General features: G+C 40.1%; 1 protein-coding gene across 4 annotated transcripts in view; it reads left to right on the top strand.

Moving 5' to 3' along the window:
* Nucleotides 1-24,442, top strand: part of SPHKAP (SPHK1 interactor, AKAP domain containing) — a 68,400-nt gene that overhangs the window by 36,839 nt on the left and 7,119 nt on the right. For all 4 annotated transcript variants that reach the window (XR_007903614.1, XM_051781923.1, XM_051781925.1 and 1 more), the window contains exons 4-8: nucleotides 8,377-8,436; nucleotides 11,680-11,814; nucleotides 15,368-15,623; nucleotides 15,897-19,638; nucleotides 22,468-22,647. Coding sequence is in view for 3 of the 4 variants with exons in the window: in XM_051781923.1 (XP_051637883.1) it covers nucleotides 8,377-8,436; nucleotides 11,680-11,814; nucleotides 15,368-15,623; nucleotides 15,897-19,638; nucleotides 22,468-22,647 (4,373 nt within the window). In the remaining variant the exon portion in view is untranslated. The remainder of the gene's footprint in view (nucleotides 1-8,376; nucleotides 8,437-11,679; nucleotides 11,815-15,367; nucleotides 15,624-15,896; nucleotides 19,639-22,467; nucleotides 22,648-24,442) is intronic.

A 24,442-nucleotide genomic window follows, 5' to 3' on the forward strand; every position in this document is an offset into this window, starting at 1 on the left:
GAGAGCTGGAACTTACATCCAATCATTCTCTCATAGTCACTGCTATGGAATATTTTCACTTGACATCTTTGTCTAGCAAAATCATTTGCATTTTTTTAATTAGGCTTAGCAGCATTTACTTCCTCATCTTTCTCAAGTACTGAAAAATCCTGTAGAGCACCACAGAACAGTTTGACATGCATAGATAAGCAGAATGGATTTAAGGACTTAAAACGCTTTAATCTTGTTTTTTGCTTCTACATGACATACAAATGTCTTTGAGAAAAATAATTGATTTTTATAGTAGTTTAGAGCAATGCTGTATCAAGTGAAACTATCTAGGTGTGTTTTAAAAAAATCAATAAGCAAATACTCAACTGCCCCAGAAATCTGAGCATTCATTTAGTAATGCACCATCAATGTTCTCCTCTCTGTAAATCAAACATGGTAATAATTTCCCGCTTCAGTTGCTTATAGGATTAAAGAACTCATCTGTTTGGCTTTGTAGACTATGGGAAGTTACATTTCTTGGCTTACCAAGACTAGCCTAGGCAGAGACTGCCAAGACAATCAGAATTTGGGGCTGCAGGGAATCAAGTCTTTCACCTTGGTTTCATTGTTAAATAGCTTGTTTTTCCAAACCATTAAATATTTTATGTGCAGTTATATCTTTGGTGCAGTTATTTAGCTGAGTGTGGCCTGTAACCACAACAGTTAAAAATTCATGGCATTTTGACATCTGAACGTTTCAAGAATTTCTATGAAATGTTTTCCCTGGAAGTGTCTAAAATTTGAAAGTACTACATTTCATAAAGTTTTCTCTTTGTCTTTCTGGAGCAGTCTGGTCACTGATATATTGTTCTAGATATAGAACACATATATCAGCATATAGAATATGCTGATATTTAGGTAACAGGTCTGCCAGCCTTGCTGAGCAGGAGATCAAAGGGTTCAGGAAAAGGATAAGGTGCAGGACTGGCTTCTGAGCAACCCATAAACTGATTTCAAATAACATGCACTTATTATTTTACTCAGGAACAAATCCTCCTTTAAAATATCATCTCCTGCAATGGTCTGATGGAACTATAATTTTTCCATACCAACAATCTCCAAATACAGGAAATGGAAAAAGTCAAGATTAACTTGAAGAAAGCTAAATGATGGTATCAATTATGTTTGATGGTTTATATTGGTTTATATATATATATTGGTTTATATTTATCATTGTTTTATTTGGACTGGCCTTGAAATCAGATTTCTCAGCTTTGTTAACTGTCACAGTTATATTATCTAGTTCTCTGAGATTCTACTTGGCATTTAAATGAGTACAGAAAGAAAGAAAATAAATAAGCATAATAAGGCCTATCGAAAAAATAATTTAAGAAGATTAATGCAGGCACATAGGGTTTTAAGCAATGTACATTAACTCTGTAGTCTTGCATAAACGATAATACTTTCTATTCATTCTTCAGTAAGAACTCCTTTTGGCACCAGTCTATAAATTAAAACGGTGACAGAGAAAAAATGAACTTTGTAATGGTACTGAGAGACCAGCAAAGGGTAGAAATATTAAGCTTTTTATTGCTTTTGGCCTTAATGGATGCAAAGTCGTTTCTGTGAAGGAAGTTTTACACCCAACTTATGCATATTCATTGGGGCAGTCACAGAGTCGTTGTTAACAAGATTCCCATCAAATGCAGTGGATTTGCCCAAGACCCTAAATTTCTGAAGATGCAGTGTAGGGGGACTTCTACTCTCCAAAACCTGAGTCACAGTGAAAACCTGCTTTTCAGCACATGAATCAGAATTATACTGTAAAAATTATACTGAAAGTTGCAACTATACTGGCCTCAAGTGTCCATCGTGGAAGTTTTCTTTTAGTAACTGTGGTGAAATGACTGAAGTTACAAGCTTCCAAAAAAATTTGCTATCAGCCTCCTTTCACACTAGTCCTACCAAACCTAGATGCTAATAAAATTCCTAGGATCTCCAAAATTATTAGGTAGTTTGTTTTGTTATTACCTAATGAGTAATCTTATGTGTCATTTTAGAACATTTATTTAGAAATCATCATTTCACAGCTTTTTTTTTTTCTTTCTAAAAAATCCCCCAGAAAAGATACTTGAAACTCTATTAGGATTACAAGATTCAACAGGTCAATGATTAGGGGTCCTTACAGACAGGATATATACACACACACATACACACATATATCTCTATATTACAGGAAGTCAAGACTTTTGTATTTAGCCATCACATTAACATAAATAAGTCAAGTGAAAATAAATACAAGGTTCTCTTGGGGAGTTTTGCAGATCAGCGTTTTGTTAACCATCAAAACAAATGCTCTTGTCATGCAGCCTGGCTGTATTGCTAGAATCTCCTGGAAAAGGCATTTTATGCTATTCTAATATAAGTCAAAAATATGTGAGCGTTTCTGGTCATTTTCAAAGAGACAAAGCTCACAGCAAATTTCTGGGCAAAATCTGGCACACTGCCACCCCTTTGATATTTTTTCTGTGGATTACAGTTTGCTTTGACTCAGAAACACAGAGTAAAAGTATTTTTCCCAGGGCTTTTGCTGACTTCAGCTCCTAAGGGAGCCCGTCATGCAACTGTGCGTTCTATGAAATAGTCACCACTCCAGTGAAAGATGCCTTGGAGCAGCTATATTCTGTTACTGTGCTGTGGGGAAATTGTGGGCATCTAAGCTATATTTCTAAAGCCAGGAGACTCAGACTTAGGTCTAATAAAACTTTAGAGCAACTGTATTGTTTTTCTACTTTTGCACAGATGAAATCAGGATGAAAATAGGCTCAGAATTCCAAAACTGCCATCCTATCACAGAGTTATTGCTAACAGCAGAAATTATTGAGGTCAGAGATTCCATTAAGTCCTTAAAACAACTGTCATAGCAATTACAGTTGATGTAAAATTCGATCACCCTCTTCACAAACTGTATCTGCATAGTTCTACGTTTAAAAAAGGGATAAAGTGTTTAGAGTAGTGTATAAGAAACAATACACACCCTGAGAACAAACAATACCTGCCCAAAATGTGGAGGGGAAACAACATGGAAGGAAAATGCCAAGCCTTTAGTATTTCATAGGATAATGCTAAATAATCAGAACATCACTGCATGAGTGTAAGATGCATGTCACTCACAGTGGGCACAAGGAGCAAGGCAAGATGAAAACAAAGCACAGTCAGATGCATGCTAATTTAAAAGTGATATTGGGAGAGCTTCATCCCTGTATCACCCAAACCAGGGCAGAGAGGACACAGCCCTGACATAGAGCTGCCTTCCTGCCACTGACTCTTGTCAGCAACAGATGGCAACATTTAAAGGGAACAAAATAACTACTGAGTGCATCGGGGAAAGCTTGAAGCGCCAGGAGCAGCACAGTTTGAACTTGGCTTTCCTGCTGTGGAGCCACAGTCGCTGCAGTTCTCTGCCCTTGAGGTCTGCACTCCTTTCAGCACTTTGGCTGGTTGTGTATCTAAAACTGCCTTCAGTCCTGGGCTCAGCAGTCCCTCACCTTCTTATGTCACGCAGTTGTATTCCTCATGTCCTCAGGCTTAGGCATTTAGACTGTTTTAACCTGGCACCCAGGAACTGCCTGCTCAGAATTACTTTCTCCTGACGTCTCTCCTGGAGCTAATTACCTTTTTCATTTCTGTTTGTAGGAAATTAAACATGAGTTTTATGGGCAGATTACAGTGCAGTCCCAAAACAGTTTTTCCCTTTAACTCTCTCCTGGACTCTCTGAATTGGCACCTGGCATGTCTAAAGTTGACTTGGAGATGTGACAAGAGAGGATGGGAGAAGCAAAACAGCACAGACCTTGGACATAAAGACTCTATAAACTCAGTTTCCAGACAGCATTTACATGCTGACATGCCAACCAGGACAGCACAGAACAGGGAGAGTTCTACACAATTCCCCTGCACCCCCAAACACATAAGTTTAGCCTATGATGAGGTATATGGCACCAAACCCAACCTGCTAGTGACACTAGGGCAAAGCTGAGGATCATCTGGATGGATACAGTGGTGCAGTGACAGGGATGAAGTGATTTGTGTAACCTGGATATAGTCCTGCCACCATTTTGATACTGTCTTTAACTGTGTGGCTGTAATCCAGCAACTCACGGATTAGAAACAAAGAAAACACGTTTAAGAGTATCCTTTAAGTTGCAAAGTCAAATGTTAGAAAATGGCAGATACACAGGGCTATGACTCTTCATAGTTTTGCCCCTTTTTGCAGGCTTCCTGTTCACTATTTCTGTGTTGTATAAATGTGGGCATGTGAGGTAAAATTAAGGTTGCACAAGCCATCTGTATATAGTTCTAATTTTTTACTCTTGTCTCTTCAGTTTAAATTCCTTTCTTTTAAAATAGATATTGAAACTTTGGGAGGAGGGTGGTATATAATGTAGATATATTTGATTTTATAGGGGGGGAAAAAGCCCACCTCTTGCAGCACTTTAAGCAAATGTTGACCATACCCCTTCACAACAGAACACAGGACTGTGGCTCTCATTTCACTTACTAGAGCAACTATATCAGTAAGGTGCAAGGGACAGCTATTATCCCAGTGAGAGGGAGGAACAGAGTGGATTTTCAGTTCAGTCTCTTCCCTAAGGGGAAGCAGGAGGAACTCAGGCTTCACAGGAGAAAAGGGACTGAGCATCCCAAAGCTGCTTCTGTTCTCTAAAGCTGCTACTGCTGAGCCCAGCCTTCAGACATCTCTGCTGAGTTAGTATTTAGGCACAGAAGAGGATTGAAAAACAAACATATTTTCTTCTTAATTAAAAGAAATACTCGTTTGATAAAAAGCCCACAAGCTAGGGCTTGCTTTAATTTCACCAAAAGCCATAAGATATTTCACAGGACAAAGGAAAAGCCTTTCCCTGCTGTCAGACATTGACACAGACAACAGAGAGAAGCATCAGCACTTCCTAAAACAAACAGAAGACAGGAGTCTTGTCTGGGGGGAATAGTACAGAGCAGAAAGACTTCACCCTAGAATAGACACTTCAGAAAAATACACACTTTTGAAAAAAATTACTGCTGTTAACATTATGTCTCTGAGACAGTGTTTCTTTCTTACCATCGGTGTACTCTTTTATCTAAGGAATATTAAAATGCCAGTAATACCAACCTTGGTTAATACAAGCTGAAGTGAAAGCAATAAGGAAAATATAGACAATCATATATTTCTTTGCTTGTCATTCAGCTGTTTGGCAGTGTTGGTAGTCTGTAAAGTGAAATTGCTTTACTCTTCCTAAGTGAGAAGACTGTTAGCTTTTAGCAAGTAAAATATACCATATGTACAGTATATATACCATATATATACTGTAATATAAAAAAAATTTCTTAATATATAGTTCTCTTAAGAAGGGAGGTGTCTGCATAGTTTCTTCACCAGCTTGAGTAGATTTCAGGACTTGAAATCTACTAGATCTACTAGACCTAGAGAATTTTCTCCATATACCTTTTACCAGTCACAGAAATTATCAGGCAAAAATAGGGAAGAAAAAGAAAAGAAAAAACAACATTTTCTCTGTTTGCTTTTTATATGATCCTGGAAAGTAAAGACTTTTTCAAGATGATAGCTCAGCAAATTAGTGATGGTAACCTGCCTGGTACTGTCATAATAGAAATGCTTGGAGAGTTTAAGAAGGAAAAGGAGGCTTGGGGGTCAGACACCAGTTTGTGCTATTCATGTACAAAAACCTGCATAGTGCAAGAGTTGCTATTTACAGTGTATGAAATACTGTGTATTAAATAGTTAATGGACATGTAACATACTGCTTTGTGCCACTATTGAGACTCTAGTTTTGAGTGCAGTGATACATGTTCACCACAAGAACAGTATTTTTTTCACTTGAGCAAATGGGATTTCTACACTTGGAAAGCTGAACCAAAAGTAGTAGTGTAGAGCGTGCCAGGAGGGAACTGTAGAGTTAATTTATGGTTACAGTATCCATCTAGTCCTGCCTCCTGCTCAAAGCAAACAGCAAAACAGAAAAATGAGTTCTTCAGTGTCTTTCACCATTGGAAAACTATTTTTGCTGAAAAATTGCCTATAATTAAAACTATGAAATCCAGAGAACAAGAAAACACTAAAAGATTGCATTGGCGGTGTAATAAAGTCAATGGGAATTTGACACGTGTGTTTGGTAACTGGATTCAGAACTGCTGTAAGTTTTATGACAGAAGTTCGTTGGGTTCTGAAAATAAAGAAATAAAGGAAAGAAAGAGAATGTGACTTTAAATACAACATATTCCTGCTCATATTGAGATTTCTTCTACTGAGGCATTAGTGAGTTCTATGCCATCCATGCCACATGAACCAAAGATGATTGTTTTGGCTGCTCAGAAGGGCCGTGTCTTTAGGATGGTGGTCGGTGTCACTGGCAGGAGTGCCAGTGTATGGCACAGCAGAGACAGGTACCATTGTACCAACAGGCAGGTAGCAAAGGACAAAACAAGGCTTATCAGAGAATCAAGTGTTGGCCGGAATGTCCCCACAGACCCGACTGCTGCTGTGCAGCTTTTCCCCAAAGCTTTCACCCCAAATACAGTACAGAACTAGACCTCATGACTCTGGTGTGGGAGCTTGGAAACAAAGGTCCTGAGGAACAGCCCTACCTTCAGCATGGGGGTGAACATGCCTGAGAGGACTCAAAACTGGTCCTGCACCTTCCAGCACTCCCACCCTGGTTCCCAAATTAATGGTCCCTAAGCAAACACACCTCCATGCACCTGCAGACTCATAACCACATGCCCTGGTTATGGGCAAGTCCATGTACGAGTCAAGAGTGTAATTTTCTAATGATTTTTAACAACTATTACTGATATGTGAAATGCCTACATGTGAAAACCCTGTGGAAAGTAAGAAAAATTTTTGTCTGTATAATTAAACTGCAACATGTTTAAGACATTACATAACTACCACATTATGTTGCTAGAGGGTATCTTTATATTTTACAGCTTAGACATTTTTATAACTATTTCTTAAAAGTTCACCAGATGACAGTGGCATATCCTGATTGTTGTCATTATCAGGCATAGAAATATTTTTGCTAAATTATAAAAGGGTTGGAAAATACATTTGTAAGTTCACATAAAGATGCCATTAAACTGTTTAAAAGGGCAAAAAGCTTTCTTTTTAAGTGGGATTTTTTTGGTGTACAATGGGAGTACTGGCTGGATCTTTCCATCTGCTGTGCTGGCTGTTACTGCAGATGGTCATAATCTGTACATATGGTATGTGCATATATAAACTGAAATCAGGGTTGTCTTGGGGTAAAAGCAGACACACCACAGGAGTTCAGATGCCTAACACAAGAATGTTTGTGAAAAGGATAATGTAGAGCATTTTTATTTTCTAGGGGATATTTACATAGAATTAGGATAAGAAGCATTGAGTCTTTGCTGGGAAAGAAACAAAACACAGAAATCGCTCAGCTCTTTTCAGTTAAATTCTGAATCTGGAATTAAATTTTGGAATCGGGTGTTGGCTTTAGCTGAGCCTTGAATTTGTGTTAGGTTTTGCTTTAAATCAAGACGACAACACCAAACTCTCTCAAACTTCAGAGCCTAGCTTTTGAGTCCCTGCTTCTAATTCAGAAGTAGAGCTGGAGGAGGGATTTTCTGATTAGAAAACAGCCCTCCAGGCAGCATATAGTAACAGTCTTCAGAACATTTAATGGTCTCTGAAACTCATAACGATCAAAGAAGGGGCAGAAAAATTTGTCATTAAAAGTAGTACTTTCTGGTAAATCATGTACTTACTAGGCAGTTCTGCAATCTATGGTAGTACCTGATTAGCACTGCTGAACACTTCTAGTTGCATATTGGCTTATGAATAAGGGTTAAAAAATATATTTTCATAAGGTTTTAAACTTCTTTAAACTTAGAAATTCTGGAAAATTTGGAAAAATACTCCAATATTTATGTGGTGTGCAAGAAAACTCGAAAAGCAACTCACAACTGTACTTATGAAACATTTAGCAACAAGTGCCTGAAAAGAAGAAGAAGCCATTGAAAAAGACATGAAGAATTTATCTGATATATGGTCAAATGCATTTTTAACTTTTCCTCTACCTTTTCTAATATCCTCTGTATTACAGTTTATTGGCAACATTCACTCGTTCATCAGGCAAGCTGATTGTCAGAGCAGATATAGCCATGACTTATTCTTTTTTTTCTCCTTTCTTGATATCAAGGAAGTTCTCTTTGCTAAGCTTTCAGCCTTTCTTGTACTAGGAAAAGGCTTCATATATTCAGCATCAAGGCTAGAAAAGGAACATATACTGACTTTCAAAGGGTTGCTGCCACTCTAATACAATTTCATAAGCTACTGTTTCTTTTTCTCTCTTATTACAGGTTTGTTTTGTGAATTTAGATGCCAACAGAGATGATTGCAGCGATGAGCAAGTGAAACAGGTAACTGTTTAGGTCTTAAAAACACGCACAGTGGATCTAGTCAGGTGTGCCAGAACTCTCCAGTACAAACAGAGATCAAAATTCTATGAACAAATCAAAGCCAGCCCTGGATTTTTAATGCTTACAGAGAGCAATGCATGAGGATTCTGAAACTGTCTCAACATTGGACCATGTTATATAACTTTTCTTACTCCCATCCCAGAAGTACATAATGGATTGATTCAGTCTGTGAAATCACAACAGTTTTATGAATAGATTTCTTGCTCGGCCATGGTTTTATCAGAGAAGTGAACATGGATATGTCATACATCCAATTTTTTAAATTGTCATAATACTGCATAAAAAGAGTTTCTGGTGTCTGTCTGTCCTACTGCCTAAAAGCCTTTGAAAAATCTTTTACTCATTTAGGTCTTGTTCAGCTCAGCAGTCTTACTCAAACTCCAGATAGTATGATTATGTGGTCTTTAGGAGGGGTCTAAATAAGACAGAACTAAAGGTATTTTTTATCTGTTTAACAGAAGGTTCTGAGGGTAGAAAAAAAAGGGATTTTAAAAAAATAATAAAAAAGATCAGTTATTTTACAAACACTAAGACAAATTTCATCATGATATGCTATTTAAGATACATGCTGTTCCAAAAGAAACCTTAAAACTGTTGAAGTCACATTTTAAAGATATGGCCTAGTGTCAGTTTTGTGCTGACATCTTCCTTTATCAGTTCATTTCCATCATCCTGGCTTGGTGCCTATGATAGACACAGCAATATGTAGTGAGTGAACAAAGGTAGGGTCTCCTGACAGTACCAAGGGAATTCCTTGATAAAAGCATTACAGTTAGTTTGCTGAAACCACTTTTAGCTCATAGGAGAACAACCAGTGCTGGGACCTTGATGCCTACTGCAAGTCATTTGCTAGCAGGACCAGTTTTTCTATGCTGTTTTCTGCATCCTGGATCTGTGAAAATTCGGACATCAAAAATAAATACAGGATCTTGCAGCAAAATGACTTTTCTGTTGAATCAGCAGGTTAACTGTGCAGAACAGCTTGAGAGGGTTTACTTTACTGAATCCCTAGAAGCACTAGTTGTTTCCTATTAAGCAGAGGTTTTATTGTTGTTTACAGTGTTTGTTGAGGAACAAAAGCTGTAGCAGGTCATGAGGAAGTACCACAAGTTTCTCCCTCAGTCTTAGAACTAGATATCTGTAAAAGCTTTGTGCAGCCACCCTTTACAATGCCTGGAGGTTTGATGACTCCTTTGCAAGCACAAAACCCCTCTGGAGGTAGCTGCATGTTTTTTATCTACCAGCCTCAGAGCAGGGCTGTGTTCACCACCCTGAAGCTCTGACGTGGCAGCAGAGCCTGGGCAGCTCCCCAAAGCACTGCACCCACCGTGCCCACAGCAGACATTCCTCTCCTGTATGAGGGCACTGGTAACAGAGACACCCTAATGTCTGGCTGTATTCTAGAAGGGCAGTTTCTGGTGCATTTATGTGCAAACACATTTATTCGCCCTGACTGGAAAACGATACTCTTTTTCTTTTTTAGTTTTCAATGTAGGTAATGAAAATTCCCTGCTAGCACGAGGTGCTTTTTCATTCTTCTCCAAGAGGAAACTCTCTCATCACGTTTTTTGTGTATAATAAGCAGTTTGTGTAAATTACCACTGAGTGGGGTGGAATTTTATAAAACACACTGGTGTCGTGAAAGCATTTCTTAGAAGAATTTTGAAGATGTTAGCCTAACTGTTGTTCATATGAAATATTTAACCATTTTCTAACAGTTACTTTATTTACTAAGAGGTACTGTTAGGATTTTGCATTACCCACAGAACCCTGGAGTGGGTTAAATTGAGGGGGGTTTAGTGTAAAATAATCATGTTTTCAGACTTTTTTTTTTTAATTCTGAACAAAAGGTAAAGAACTGAAGTAGAAGGTATATAAAATGCCATCATTTCCTACCTAGGAAATCTGATAAAATGTGGCAATTTAGGCAGTAGAAAAATAGAGATATGTAGGGAAATGTGTGTGATAACAGAAAGGTTATAATTTGGAAAAAAAAAAAAAAGGATGAGAACTTTTTTGTGCAACAGTAAAACGTCAAACTGAATTGAAGGACTGAATTTAGTTATGTCAAATAAAAGTACTTAGTCTCATGTGATTCAGTCTGCTGAAAAGTGAACTGTTCTCTAATATTGATTTAGCTTTTCTAAGCCAGAAAGTTTTATTATGTCTAATTCACTCCGAGGAAAAATAGCGGTACTGCAAGCTTAATATTTTGAAGATGAAAAGGAAGAAGTGAAGCAAAGCCTATGGCTGGGTGCCCAAGATCTGCATTCCCTGACTGGCTTTGCCATGTGTTGTGCACTAACACATGGGCTCTGTTAGTGCCGAAAATGGAGGTGGTATTTACTCTACTCCCTCTGTAAGGGGCCAGCCTTGATTTTGTGTTCTAAGAGCAAGCACACAGAGATCCCTGGCAGAGGGAACTGCACTCTCAGGCACTGTCCTTTTGTCCTGGACTTTGTACACAAAGGAGCACAGATGTCCCCTACACGGGCTGGGGACTGGCTCCCAGCAGTATGGCAGTACAAATCTCCTGTGTTAAGTAGCATCACTGATGCTGTGACTGTTACTGCTTTTACCTTTAGTAAATATGTAACACGTGGGAAGTGACTGTGTCATTACAAATGAAAGGTCACAAAGGTGCCCAGTGGAAAAGCAAAGAAAGGTATATTTCATCTGTCCCTTCAATATTTCTGTTGTTCCATGTTTAGCATTGTGTCAATTCAGTCAGCAATTTCCAGCTAACTTTTCCTTCCTTGCTAGTCAGAAGCCTGGAGGAAAACAGGAAGATTTGCCCTGGTCTCATTACCACACCTAACAAAGCTTTTCTGTTTCAGACCATAACAGAGACAGAGACAGTGTTTCAGTCTCTCAGGAACTCACTTGTAATAGGAAGCATTTAGATTCACAAATCCAGTCAAGCCATTTATCACATGACAATGTCAGGGATGGCAGATTGTCCTGCTGGATGCTTCTGCAGAAGTTTATAATGTCTGGTGTCTCAAAAGAAAGAATGTGCATTTTAATGCTGCCAGTTCTATTCTTAATCTAGTTGAAGTATTACTTTCAAGTAAGCTTTCTAAAGGGATACATATAAGTGGTATTTCATTTTAATATTTCTGAATATAACTGTGCAAGTCAGATTTCATTACCTGAGAGTAAAATCTATCTTTCATACTACAGAAGTTGATCAGCGTCTCACCAAACCTCCCCAAACTCATCAGTTCGATGAACGTACAGCCACCAAAGGAAAATGAAATAGTCCTGCTGAGTGGATTGGCATCAGGAAACCTTCAGGCCGATTATGAGGTTCCCCAGGTAGGAATCAAACTCATCTTTAAGATCACATCACACCTGAGAAGGATGGAATTTGGAATATGGGAAAAATGAACCCAAAAGCAAAGACCTCACAGCAGTTTGAGATGAGTGGGAGTTTGCAAACATAAAAAACCAACAGATTTGTGTTAGACAGATTTAAGTGCGGGGTGGGCAGGGACACACACACACCATTTACACAGATAGGTGAGATCCTGCTATTCCCTCTAGATCCTGAGGGTGTCTGGGTTGCAGCTGATAATGGTTTGAGCCACATTAGCAGTTGATCCTTCAGGGAAGGCAGGCATTGGTGGCAAAGATGAGATTCATATGGCCAGATTCCAAGAGTAGCAGGAATCAGAGAGGCAGCACAGAGGGGAAAGGAAAGATGTAACACTTCTTCTGTGCACAGAGCTAGGCCAGGGCACAGCTGCTACAGACTCCCTTTCAAGTGAAGTCTTGCCACTTCCCACTTTTGTTCCCAATGCATCTTCTCCCACGCACGCACCTCGGAAAAGGGCTGATGATAGGACTTGAAGATCCTAGAGGCTACTGTAAGCCTGAATGTGATCAATGTGAAAATACCAAGTGACGTTAACCGTATCAGAGATGACACCTCATTTAGCTTCTGTCAACTTAAAAAGTAATTAATGCATTAATTAAAATTTAACATTCAAAGGAGCTAGAGGCGAGGTTCTCGTGCTAACTCCTTCGCTCTCATTATTGCCAATTAAACATTCCCTATCTGTGATCTGAAAGCCAAGAATTCCTCTTAGTGGCACCACATAGAAAAAGGAAGGAAATGATAACATTTGCTTAAAGACATTTTAATACACAAGTTCCAGAAGCTTAACTCCTTGTTGTAATAAGAGCTATTTTCTTCCTTTCCATTTTTGTCATCCTTTATACCTGTTCATGTATGTGTAAAGAAAGAGTGAAAAATATGTCAGTATTTTGGGGCCTGATTCTGATATAATTGGGCCATTCATGAAATGGGAACAACTTCATAGACTAGAATCATAGAATGGTTTGGGTTGGAAGGGACTTTAAAGATCATCTCATTCCAAACCCCCTGCCATGGGCAGGGACTCCTTCCACTAGACCAGGTTGCTCAGAGCCCCATTCAGCCTGGTGTTGAACAATTCCAGGGATGGGACATTTATGATTTCTCTGGGCAATCTGTTCAAGTGTCTCACTACCCTCAAAGTAAAGAATTTTTCCTAATACCTAATCTAAACCTATTCTCTTTAGTTTGAAACCGTTACCCTTTGTCCTGTCACTACATGCTCCTGTAAATAGTCCCTCTCCATCTTTCTTGTAGGCTCCCTTCAGGTACTGGAAGCCCTCAATCATGTCACCCTAAAGCCTTCTGTTTTCCAGGCTGAACAAGCCCAACTCTCTCAGCCTTTCCTCATAGGAGAGGTGCTTCATCCCTCTAATCATTCTGGTGGCCTTCTCTGAAGTTGATCCAACAGGTCAATGTGCTTCCTGTGCTGGCAAACCCAGAGCTGGACACAGTACTCCAGGTGGGATCTCACCAGCGTGGAGTAAAGCAGCAGAATCACCTCAGTAGAGGGGCAGAATCACCTCTCAAACTCATTAAAACTGCAGAATTATCCTGGAGTACAAAACTGTCCCAGCAAACTTAAAAAAAAAAAACCCAAACAGGTATTGCCAGGTTTGTCTGCTGCAGAAAAAAAGAAGCAGAAAACTTCTTTTCACTGAAATTAACTTGCGTACAAAAGTCTTCCTGAAGCAGACCCTGTAACAGCTATATTGCAAAGATCATTGAATTTTATGTTATACCAATAAGCTGATCATTAAAGAGAGAAATTACCTAGTTATTGAGCTTTCTTGCCATTTGTGACTAATGGCTGAATTTAGAAAGGTTTAGAAAAATATGAGTACAAGGCTGTGGTGGGAGCACTGGAGCTCCCAACCCCACAGCCCAGGGGCAACCTACTGCAATATGCACAAGGGTGTTTTGAGGCTCAAACAAGGTAACACAAGCACACAAGTCATCCCCGTCTCCAAATCCAGTGACACTGGCAGCCCTCTCATAGAGGGAACTAACCTAAATTTTTGTCTTGTAAGACAAGTAAAGCTTTGCATTGAGACTGGATGAGATTTATTGGCCAGATATGCCATCATCACACTTTTGTTTGGCTTTCAGAGAATTTCATTTGTAAGGTGACTGGCAGAGTTTTCCTGCAAGGATTTTTATGCTGCTCACCCCTCAGCCCTTTTCACAAGTATAACCCTGCAAACTGTGGCCTGGAGAAACAGCAGGGGAATGTTTGATCTAAGGCTGCATCTGTTTTTTATTACATTTTTCACAATACAGTATGCTCACGTCTGATTCAGCAACTGTTTTGTAGCAGCTATCTAATCTATCTTTTCTGTTTTTCTTTTAACACACTAATTTATCTGGTTTTCTGTTCAGACACATTTTTTAGGTGGAAAGGAAGAGCAGGGTAATAAACATGCTAATCCAGCGTAGCACTCATTCTACTGTCTTTATTACTAGATATTTGCTTTGCATTCACACTCAAAGACAAAAGGTCCAGAATGAGGTTACATTATGATAGATACTGTGCAAATGCCCAGTGGGTTCAAGGCATCTTTTGCCCAGCTTAAAATTCACTGCCTCAATCCAAAGTTGGTTCTACCCAAGCTGGTTCCTTCCTGGGGGCCTGGAGCTAAAAGCACAGGATCACATGCTAAAAAAGCTTGGCTTTGCTTCAGAGTACATCCATACAACAGGCGTGGTCCCATGCAGAGATATCGACTTAGCTCTGTTGTTGTATAAATGTCCAACAGCTTTTAGTATCAATAAAAGGAGTATAACAAGAGTTCCTTTCTCTCCGTTTCTGTCCAACTTTCAGCTTAATTGTACAGCTTCTCTGGGTAAGACAGTTTTATATAAAGGCTCATCACATTGTGCACTGGAGCCCTGTTTCCAGTGGGAGGTTATATAGGCCTGAAATAATGGGGCTTTGGACAAAGAAGGAATGAGAGGAAGAGCAGCAAAGCAACAAAATAAAACACTATTTTAAAACAGTCTGTAGGAACACTAAAGGTGACCTGTTCTTAATCTCGTCAGCCAGCATTTACAGGGCTGCCTTCAAACAAGCATTGCAAGGGAAATTATCCTGAAAGGGAATTCATGCCCACAAACAATCCCTTCAAGAGACAGGTAATGCCGGGTGGTGCGAGGCCATTAATAACAGCATGTCAGATGGCTAACTGCAAATAAGTCTCTGTCATTAAAACAAGTTGATTGAAAACAAACAACTTGGCAATTTCAACAAAATTGCCAAGTATCCCCTGTGATACAGCTGGGTTCTCTACTAAAGCACTTGTATAACAAAAGCTGTCAGTCCGAGAAGTCTTATTTTGGAATTTATGTAACTGCACACTGTGTTACTAACATTTAAGTGACAAATCATATTGCATCTTTGCAACAGAACATTCTCGAGACATTTATAGAGAGGGAAGCTTAAAATAAGTTTTATTTTTTAATTAAATAACTGTCTGAGATTCTTTTCCCCTCTAGTGTCCTTGGCTGGCAGATGTCTGCTTGGTTCAGTGTGCGAGGGGGGACAGGAGAAACAGCCCAAGCTGCATCATTTTTGAAATAAACAAGTTTCTGATTGGACTTGAGCTCGTTCAGGAGAGGCACCTGCAGATAGAAACTCATGTCTTAAAGCCAGAGGATGACACAAACTGCTCCGTGTCCTCAATAGAAGAAGATTTCCTCACGGCATCTGAACACCTTGAGGATGACAACGAGGGTGATGAATGCAAAGCGGGTAAAAGCAATGGGACTGAGCATAATTCTGCTATTGTTGGTATTGCAAAACTGCTATGGCAATGCTCACTGAAATGACACTTGATTTTGATTCGTGCACGTATAATTTAGAAAATGGACAGCCATTCATATTTTTAAATTGCTGTTCAGAGACAAGGATACATGGCTGTGCAGTACTTTTGCAGCAGTGATGTGGTACACAGTTGTGCAGCTGTTTTCTTTTTAAAGCCACAGGGTACTCTGCAAAAAACTAATTATATATTTTTCTTAATAGGTCATGAAAAATTAAATGTTTCAGAAGCATCTTCAGATGTCAAAAAAAATAAAGGAAAGGGATTTGAAAATATTCACTACAGAAAAGCCAGGTTGCCATTCATTCTTGAAGGAAACTGCATTAATAAAGATAATGGAGCTACTCAAGTCTCTGAAGCTGTGAATGTTGTGACTGAAAATGGCCTCTTACAACCTGAACATAAGTCAGACCAGGAAAAACTGTGGCAGAAGGAATTAGCTGAAAAAGCTACTTCATCATTTAGTGCTACCAATTTGACTGATGAGGTTGAAAATTCCTGCCCAGCGCTCATGTTAGAAGATGTATCTTTAACCAAAATGGCTAAAGAGGAGCTGGAGCCTCTGTGTGACCCAACAACAAAACACAACAGTAAGACAGATGGGGAGGACTCTGCAGGTATCAGAAAAACTGATCCACCCTCACAAAATGAGCAGGGGACCACAGGTCAGTATGCCACAAATCTGGCAGAATCTGTTCTGCAGGATGCATTCATTAGACTGTCACAGTCCCGACCCAGTTTCAGTGAGGAGGCTGCAGTCAGCATCTCTGTGGGAAGCTCCGGTAAGTCAGAAGACGTATCTGCTTCCCGATCATGGAATGAACTTCCAAAGATTGTCATAGTGCAAAGTCCAGACAGTTCTGAGAACATACCTGACTGGCCAGGGTCTGCCTTCCCCAACCTGTGCCACTGGACCGAGTCAGAAAGCTCTGCTGAAGTTTCAGATTACTTTGAGGAAGAACATTCAAATGGACATGACCAAAGTGCACTGGAAGTGGCTCTGGCTTGTGCAGCCACTGTCATTGGAACTATTTCCAGTCCCCAGGCTGCAGAAAAATTCAGATGGGACCAAGAAGTCGCAGACTCCCGAAGCAGAGTGGTAGTAGATGAAGAGGTGCACACAGCACCTTCACAGCCCCTTGATGACTCTGCTGGCATGGAATATTCCTTTCCATCTGCGCTGTGTGGCATGACTCAAGTAGCAAGTGCTGTGGCCATCTGTGGTCTGGGGGAAACGAAGGAGGAGAAGTACCCTGCAACTTCAAGTGGACTTCTGTCTGCTGCTCAGGCTTCTGCAGCCATTACTCTGCACTGTAGCATAGCTATAGGAAGCAGCATGGAAAAGCTAAATGAGAGCATTGCAGAGGCACTTCTCAAAGAGGCATCCGTAATTTTGACAAAACCCAACACATACAAAAATGTAGGGCATTTTATGGAATCCATAAATGGGAAAATTATTGAAACAGCAGCAAGGCCACGTATTCCACGTGCTGATGAAGTAATCAGGGATGAACTTGCGCAAAACTTATCCAATATTATCCTACGACATTCTATGGAAGAGGTTAGGAAGAAGAGACAGCTACACCCCCACTCAGAAAATGGCTCAAGTACACAAGACATTTTCACAGAGACTGCAAATGAGTTGCTTTTTAATATAATATATTTCACTTGCAAGAAGATGAACGACATAAGGCAAGTTGAAGAATGTTCTCCTCTCTTTTCTGAGGGCAGAAAAGCAGAGAAAGTAACAAGAGCAGAAGGATGGTCAACACCAGCAACAGCATGTGAAACTTCTCACAGCCCCCTTGATCACTCTGCTGCTAAGCCATTTGGTACATCCTACAGTACCAGTACTAGCAAAGATCTTGGAAATGTCACAACCACTTGGAAAAGTAATATGAAAGATGTAAATAGCAATGAAGGTGCCACACTGAGCTCAGAACCAAGTGGAGATACAGAGCATAACACACTTGGTGGAAAAACATCTCCCAAGAAGAGATACCTGAAAAGAACCGCACGAGACTGTTACAAATCCCCAAATCAGAGCAACAATCAGCATCAGAAGAAAGATTACAGATCATTTTCAAACAGAGAAAATACCTTTGCAAACAATGAATGCAGACATGGTGTTCAAGAACAGCTGTCTTCCAGTGCCACCACAACTGCAGAAAACCAAGCCAAGCATAAGTGTGATTCTGTGCTAAATAATGATGTTCAACTTAGCTTGTCTTTATTAGGAAACCATGTCTTGCTTCCTTCTCAGCCTGTGCTACAGGTGAAAAATTCAAGAGACAAATATTGTATAACAGATTTTGCAGAAGAATTGGCAGAAACAGTTGTCTCTATGGCAACAGAAATAGCTGCCATTTGTCTAGAAAATTCAAATGGAAAGCAACCCTGGTTCTGTGCATGGAAGAGAGGCAATGAATATCTAGTGACCCAGAGTTTATCATGCAGAACCATGAAAAGGAAAAAGGAAACCCATACTAATGGCTCAGTGGTTCGGAAGCACAGGGCACCTCGACTAAGTGAGATCAAAAGAAAAACAGATGAGCATCCAGAGCTAAAGGAAAGACTGATGAATCGGGTAGTAGATGAATCTATAAACCTTGAGGACACACCTGATTCAGTCAATATCTTTGCAAATGAAGTGGCTGCCAAGATCATGAACCTCACTGAACTCTCCATGGTTGATAGCATCTGGCAAGGTCCAAACCACCCCAGGAACAGACTGCACTGTGAAAGATGGAGTCGAGCCAAGGCCTCAAGCTGTGAGAGCATTCCCGAAGAGGACTCGGATTCCAAAGCCTCTTTCAATACCCTAGGCCTAATGAACAGCTTTGGTCAGTCTATGAGCCAGACAAGTTCTGTCTCAAAGCAGTCTAGTTGTGAAAGCATTACAGATGAATTTTCAAGATTTATGGTGAACCAGATGGAAAATGAAGGAAGAGGTTTTGATTTGCTACTGGATTACTATGCAGGAAAAAATGCAAACAATATCTTAACTTCTGCTTTGCAACAGGTAGCCAAGAAAAATGGCCATCTTAATGTAAGACCGAGTTGCCCATCCAAACAGTCCAGCACAGAAAGTATAACAGAAGAATTTTATAGGTATATGCTAAGAGAAATCGAAAGGGAAAATAAAGATAACCTGTATTCCCCTCGGAATTCAAAGGACTGGTGTGACAGTTTGCTACCACCGTCTCTACGGTCACCTTTTTGCTTTAGGCAGTCATCAATGCCTGACAGCAGATCATCAGGCTCCAGGCTTACAGTTAATGTCCCAGTTAAGGCAAATTCCTTAGATGGATTTGCCCACCATCGCCAAGATTCCTTAAGTGTGCAGCCAGCCAGTACCGTGGCTTCTTCAGGTCTTTGCAAGTCTGACTCGTGCCTGTACCAAAGATGCAAGACTGACCAGATAACAGATATGTTGATTCACGAGACGTGGGCGAGTTCTATTGAATCTCTGATGCGGAAGAACAAAATCATAGCAGATGAGGCAGAGGCTGCAGAGGCAGAGCAGTTTTACAGCGATTCCCCACCGCATGTGGAACAATATGCAAAAAGACTGGCCGCAAACATTGTTGAAAGTGGTAAAAGTTTAATTGTTGTCCAGCAGGATTCCTGTGACTATACAAGCCGAGAACATGTGCTGGAAAGCAAACATCCCCAAAGCACAGCTCAGATACAATCGAAACCCAAAACGGAAGAAGTAAATTTGGATGAGAAAAAAGAGCACGTGAAGAGCCCCGGGAGCCTCCCTGCAGGTCAGCACAGGGAAGTGCCTTTGATTCAGATAGAAAGTGATCAACGAGATGAGCCACATAAAGACTCAGAGTCCTTAACTTCATGTGGACCTTCTGGAAAGGAGCATCAAAGCAAAGAAAAGCCTCCAGAAGCTTTGGATGGCAAACACACTGTTTCCAGTTCCCCAGCAAATAGGTAAGTGACCAAACAGCAAATCAGCACATTGCTTCGGTGTTTTATTTTCCCAGTAAAAGTTATTTTGATAAAAGAAGAAGATAAGAATATAACTTTTTATATAACTATAAGAAGCAAACAGGTTAAGTTGTGACTACAGGTTTCTCATGACATAAAATCAGCCAGTCAAGTATCACAGTGCTGATTTCTGGAGCAAACTCAAATCAAATATGACAACATTATGGTTCTAACATTCAAACTTACTAATAAGTAAGTTTTCTCTCTACAGATAATAGAGAGTCTTGACTATGGTCTCTCCCATAGTCAAGACAAGAAAAATAGACAAAACATAAACTTTCATGTGGTGCTGGCTGACATCTCAATTCAAAAAAATAAATAAATAAAAATCAGTGTTAGTGTATAACAGAAGACAGCAGAATCTGTAGTTCTCTGCTATGCCTGTTTGTGTAACTAATGCTTTGTGTACCTGGATTTCTGAGGCCTTGAAGTTCAAATTTGTGTTTGCAGTCTGGAGCTACAAGTAAGAAAAATTCTTTAGTGAAGGAAATAAAATATTAAAAGTACCCCTCACCTCCTTTAGTTCAAGACTTCTCTGGTAGAATTTAAATAGAGAAAAGAATAACATTTCATTTTATTTTAATGCCATTTCATGGAGTTTACACCATACCTTACCTCCCTCTCCTTGTAGCTGTACTCCTTGTCTTAAGAAATCTGTAGCTTGCTTTGGTTATGGCAAAGTGTGAGCCCAGTATGAGAGTGCAGTGCAAATGTAGAAGATTGCTATGAGTGCTATGAGGCCAAGAGCAATGCTCTTTCTCAAGGCATTGCCTACTTTTAACTATACTTCTTCACTGTATCCGTTACTTTAATGGTATCCAAACTGTCAGTCTCTTGGAGCACTGCAGCACCCCATTATCTCAGAGTGGTAGAAAGAGTGCAGGTGCTAGTGTTAGAAACCATTGTAGCTCATTTTATTCTAGGCAGTGCTCTGTTTTGGCATTTGACAAAGCTCTGCTTGAAGTGAGAAAGCAGAAGTACTTGCTTTTCTTGAAGTGGGAAAGTGCATGGATTATATCTACTTTCCTGTGTATGTTAACAATTATGATAATTATCATAGTGTCACTAGTCTTTCATACTGATTCTCCCCCACTAACCTTCCTCTTCCTTAAAATGCAACCTGCTTTTAGTAAGATACATTTCAAAATCCATCTATTTGGAGTCTTGACTGTGAAAATGAAGTTATTTTTGCAGTTTATGACCCCTTTCATAACAACTTTTCTTCTGCCTTTGATGCAGAGTTCCCAAAGTGCCTATGGGATGTTTAAAGCAATAGGGTTGGTAGGGCTGAATTAGTAACCAGAGGCTACACCACAAGAGCATTTTGGCTCAGCAGTGCAGTGCAGTTCTGAATCAACTTATCCCCATTTCCATACATCAGCTTTCTTTGCAGCATGCAATGCAGATTTCTTTTAAAGGAATCTCAAATAGAAACTGCCCACGTGTGTTCCAGATGTGCTCGTACCCCTACTGGGAAGGCAAAGCTTCCTGTGGTTCTTCACACAGATTTGAACCATTTCTGGCATAGCTGGCTGGACCAAGTCTATGTAGGCTGAAGTGAAAACCTAAAAATATATAATGTAGCTATAAAAGCATCAGCAGCAATTGCTTTGATCCACTCCTACTGCATTAAACTACTTGCTAGTTCAGATACAGGCACAGAAGACTCCAGGCAAAATATCAAGCAGACATACAGTCAATTAGGAATTAAAAAAAAAAAAAAAAAAGCTGTGCAGGCCTAAGGAAGAGGTCTTCAGCAACGAAAAAGAGCTGTTTCTGGTATGTAGGCAGTGGCACAGACCCAGTCCTGTCACACAGAAACAGTTCCAAGTGACTGTTCACAAGTGGGGAACTGTCAGTTCAAAGCATCGCGAGTCTGAGATGCAATTGCGTAATGAATCAAACAAAACCCAAAATGCCAAGAAACATCACCCACAGAAATCTCTTGTGTTTTGGACCAGGTATCAGGAGCTACCTGAGTAACACCACTACCCTGCAACCTGGCTGCTCAGAGCCCACGTGTTGGTGCAGATGCTGAGCTCTGCCCCTGAGGGGTCAGGGATGACAGGCACAGTTACTTGGCAGATGCTCCCTGCCTGCTAGAGCAGAGCCCTTGGGCAAACAGCTCCCATTCTCCCTGCACAGGCTGCCTCTCTCTCTGTCATCCAGCATTAATGCAACAACTTCTGAGAGTGAGAGCTTGGCAAAAGGAGACATCCACAATGATATTGTCTCAGTATATTCTTGGTCAAGGTGATGACTCGGGAGTGGTAGCGTTTCTGGTGCAATCTTTTGCTCTAACTAAAGACCAGTGCCTCAGTCATAACTTAGATACAGGTCTGAAAGCAAGAACTTTTCTAGAGAGATCCTGCAGAGAGCTGGTAGTTCACATTCTGCACTAACATATATCATATATTTCAACCACTGATTGACTGAAGTGCATTAAGCAACAGACCCTTACAGTGATCAGTTCTTTTCTTACATGTAAAATCATTTTTTACAAGTTAAACCACTTCTATGCATATTTCAGTATAATATTTACTTTGGTTTGGGTTTGTTTGTAGCAGTCATGAGAAAGTCCTTTTTTAAGAGCATCTCAGATCATATGTTCTATTGGACTGTATGGATAAGTTATAAGCTTGTCCAGTCTTTTGCATCTGTATAATTCTGCAGCTTGGTTGACTTTAATGAGCAGCATTGCCTGAAGATTGGTGTCACCAGTTTGTTTGCCTGTATTATCATATCAACGTGCCTTCCTTATCACCCTGCCAGCAACAGCCCTCAGAGCAGATCGGATGCTGAAATCATAGGAGAGACAAAAGCAGCTGAAGAATTCCCAAACCATCTCAGCAGCAGTGAAGAAAGCACTGGCAGCTGGTCCCAGCTAGCTAATGATGAGGACAATCCTGATGACACAAGTAGCTACTTGCAACTCAGCGAGCGATCCATGAGGTACCCGTGTTGTCTGTTCTCACTGTACAATATGGTCTATCAACCAAGCCAGTGATTTCCCTGCCATGCATCAGGAATGAGAGGTAGCAGCTCGAGACTTACTTAGAACACTGTAAAGAAAGTCTAATGGTAGACTTTATCTCTTTATTTTTTAATAAGGGGGAAAAAATTATCCACATTCTGGTCCTCAGCTAGGTCTTTTTACTACTGGTGAGCAGCTAGATTCAGGCAAAGGAAAAACTTCCTGGCACCACTGAAGTGCCTCAGTCCTACAGTGAAAAGGTCACCAGACAAGCTAATTGCTACAGTCTTTTGATTTATTTGCTACCCTTTGCATAATGTTTGTTTTGGTGTCTCAGCCAAGATTGACAGATTGCTGTTCCCACCAGAAGAGCAGAGATTGAGCCTGATCTCCTTAGACTGGCACAGGGGTGCAGATTAACAGAGGATGACCAGTGTTCCCCCGAGTAGACATAAATTCCAGAGCTCCCATAGCAGTGTGCTGCTTTTTGTATCTATTCAAGTCAGGACATGTGTTTAAAAATGTTATCTAGTCCTTGGAGTTTATATAAAGTGATGGTAGTTTGACTTCAGCCCTTTCACGACATGAAATTGAGCAAAGTTTTTTCTTCATATGCTCTTAGACTAGGTTTTAAAATATTGTCAAGTAATTACATCTTTCTCTTGAGTATCAATATGACAAGGAGGGAAGACATTATGGTAATGAAGCAGGGAAAAGAAAGAGTCTCTGTCAGAAAGCACTGCTGGCCAGCTAAAAAGAACTGAACAAAACATGTCTGTCACTGCAGTTGAACATTCATCCTGTTATTATTGTATCAACCTTTAACAAAGTCCTCGGTCTGAGAGAGCTGAAGTACTGTGCCTTTCAGCTCTGCATTGAAACAGAAATTGCTACAGCAAGTCTGAATGCATGGCATGCTGGCACGGACTGAGATCAGCATGATAGGAAAAGGAACTGTCTAATCAATCCTTCTAATGTAAGGAAAAATAATATTAGTTGCTCTTCCAGTAAAAATTAAGTGGTTCAACATGACTTGCCACACAGAATTTGTTCCTGGTAATTGACTTGCAGGCAGCAAATTCGCAACCTGCTCATGACACTGTTACAATATCTGCATAAACATTTACTGTCCCATTTACAATGATGTTATAAAGTGAATTAATACTATTGTACTACTTTATCCTTGTGAAAAAGCCAAAGAGAATACTTCTATGTATTGTTGGTCCCAATGAGCACTGGCTTTAATTAAAATCTCAGTCTTTCAGAGTAGTTAGAAACACGAGGGGCCATCTCTGTACCTGTGGGTTCCATCAGATCCCCAGTAGTATTTGGGGTATGATGTAATACACTGAAACCACTGCTGGTTACAGGCATGGAGTCACCCAACAGGTAAGTAGTATGATGGGCAACCAATGTCTTGCTCTAACTCCCCATGTTAAGAGATATCTGAATCTCTGCAGGTTTCTTCCAGGGCATCTCTGTACCTGCTAAACCTTCTTTTCAAGGACTCAAGCAGACTGGTTTTTTCATTTGAGGCCAAATACTCATTGCATAAGGCATGCACAAGAAGAGAGTCCACATCTTTTTATCCTCCAGTTTACTGCATCACTTCAGTTTACACACATGCACACTGATGCACTTCATACATGCTCCATCTAGAACTATTTTAATAAAAGCCTCATTACTTTGAGCAGACTAGTGTGTTTCATTCTGGGAACCACTTGCTGAGCACAACTGATTTTGTGGAACTCTACATAACAGGAGGCGGCCTCC

The sequence above is a fragment of the Manacus candei genome, unplaced genomic scaffold, assembly GCF_025592945.1.
Source record: "Manacus candei isolate 608988 ecotype Guabito, Panama unplaced genomic scaffold, ASM2559294v1 h1tg000015l, whole genome shotgun sequence".
Lineage (NCBI taxonomy): Eukaryota > Metazoa > Chordata > Aves > Passeriformes > Pipridae > Manacus > Manacus candei.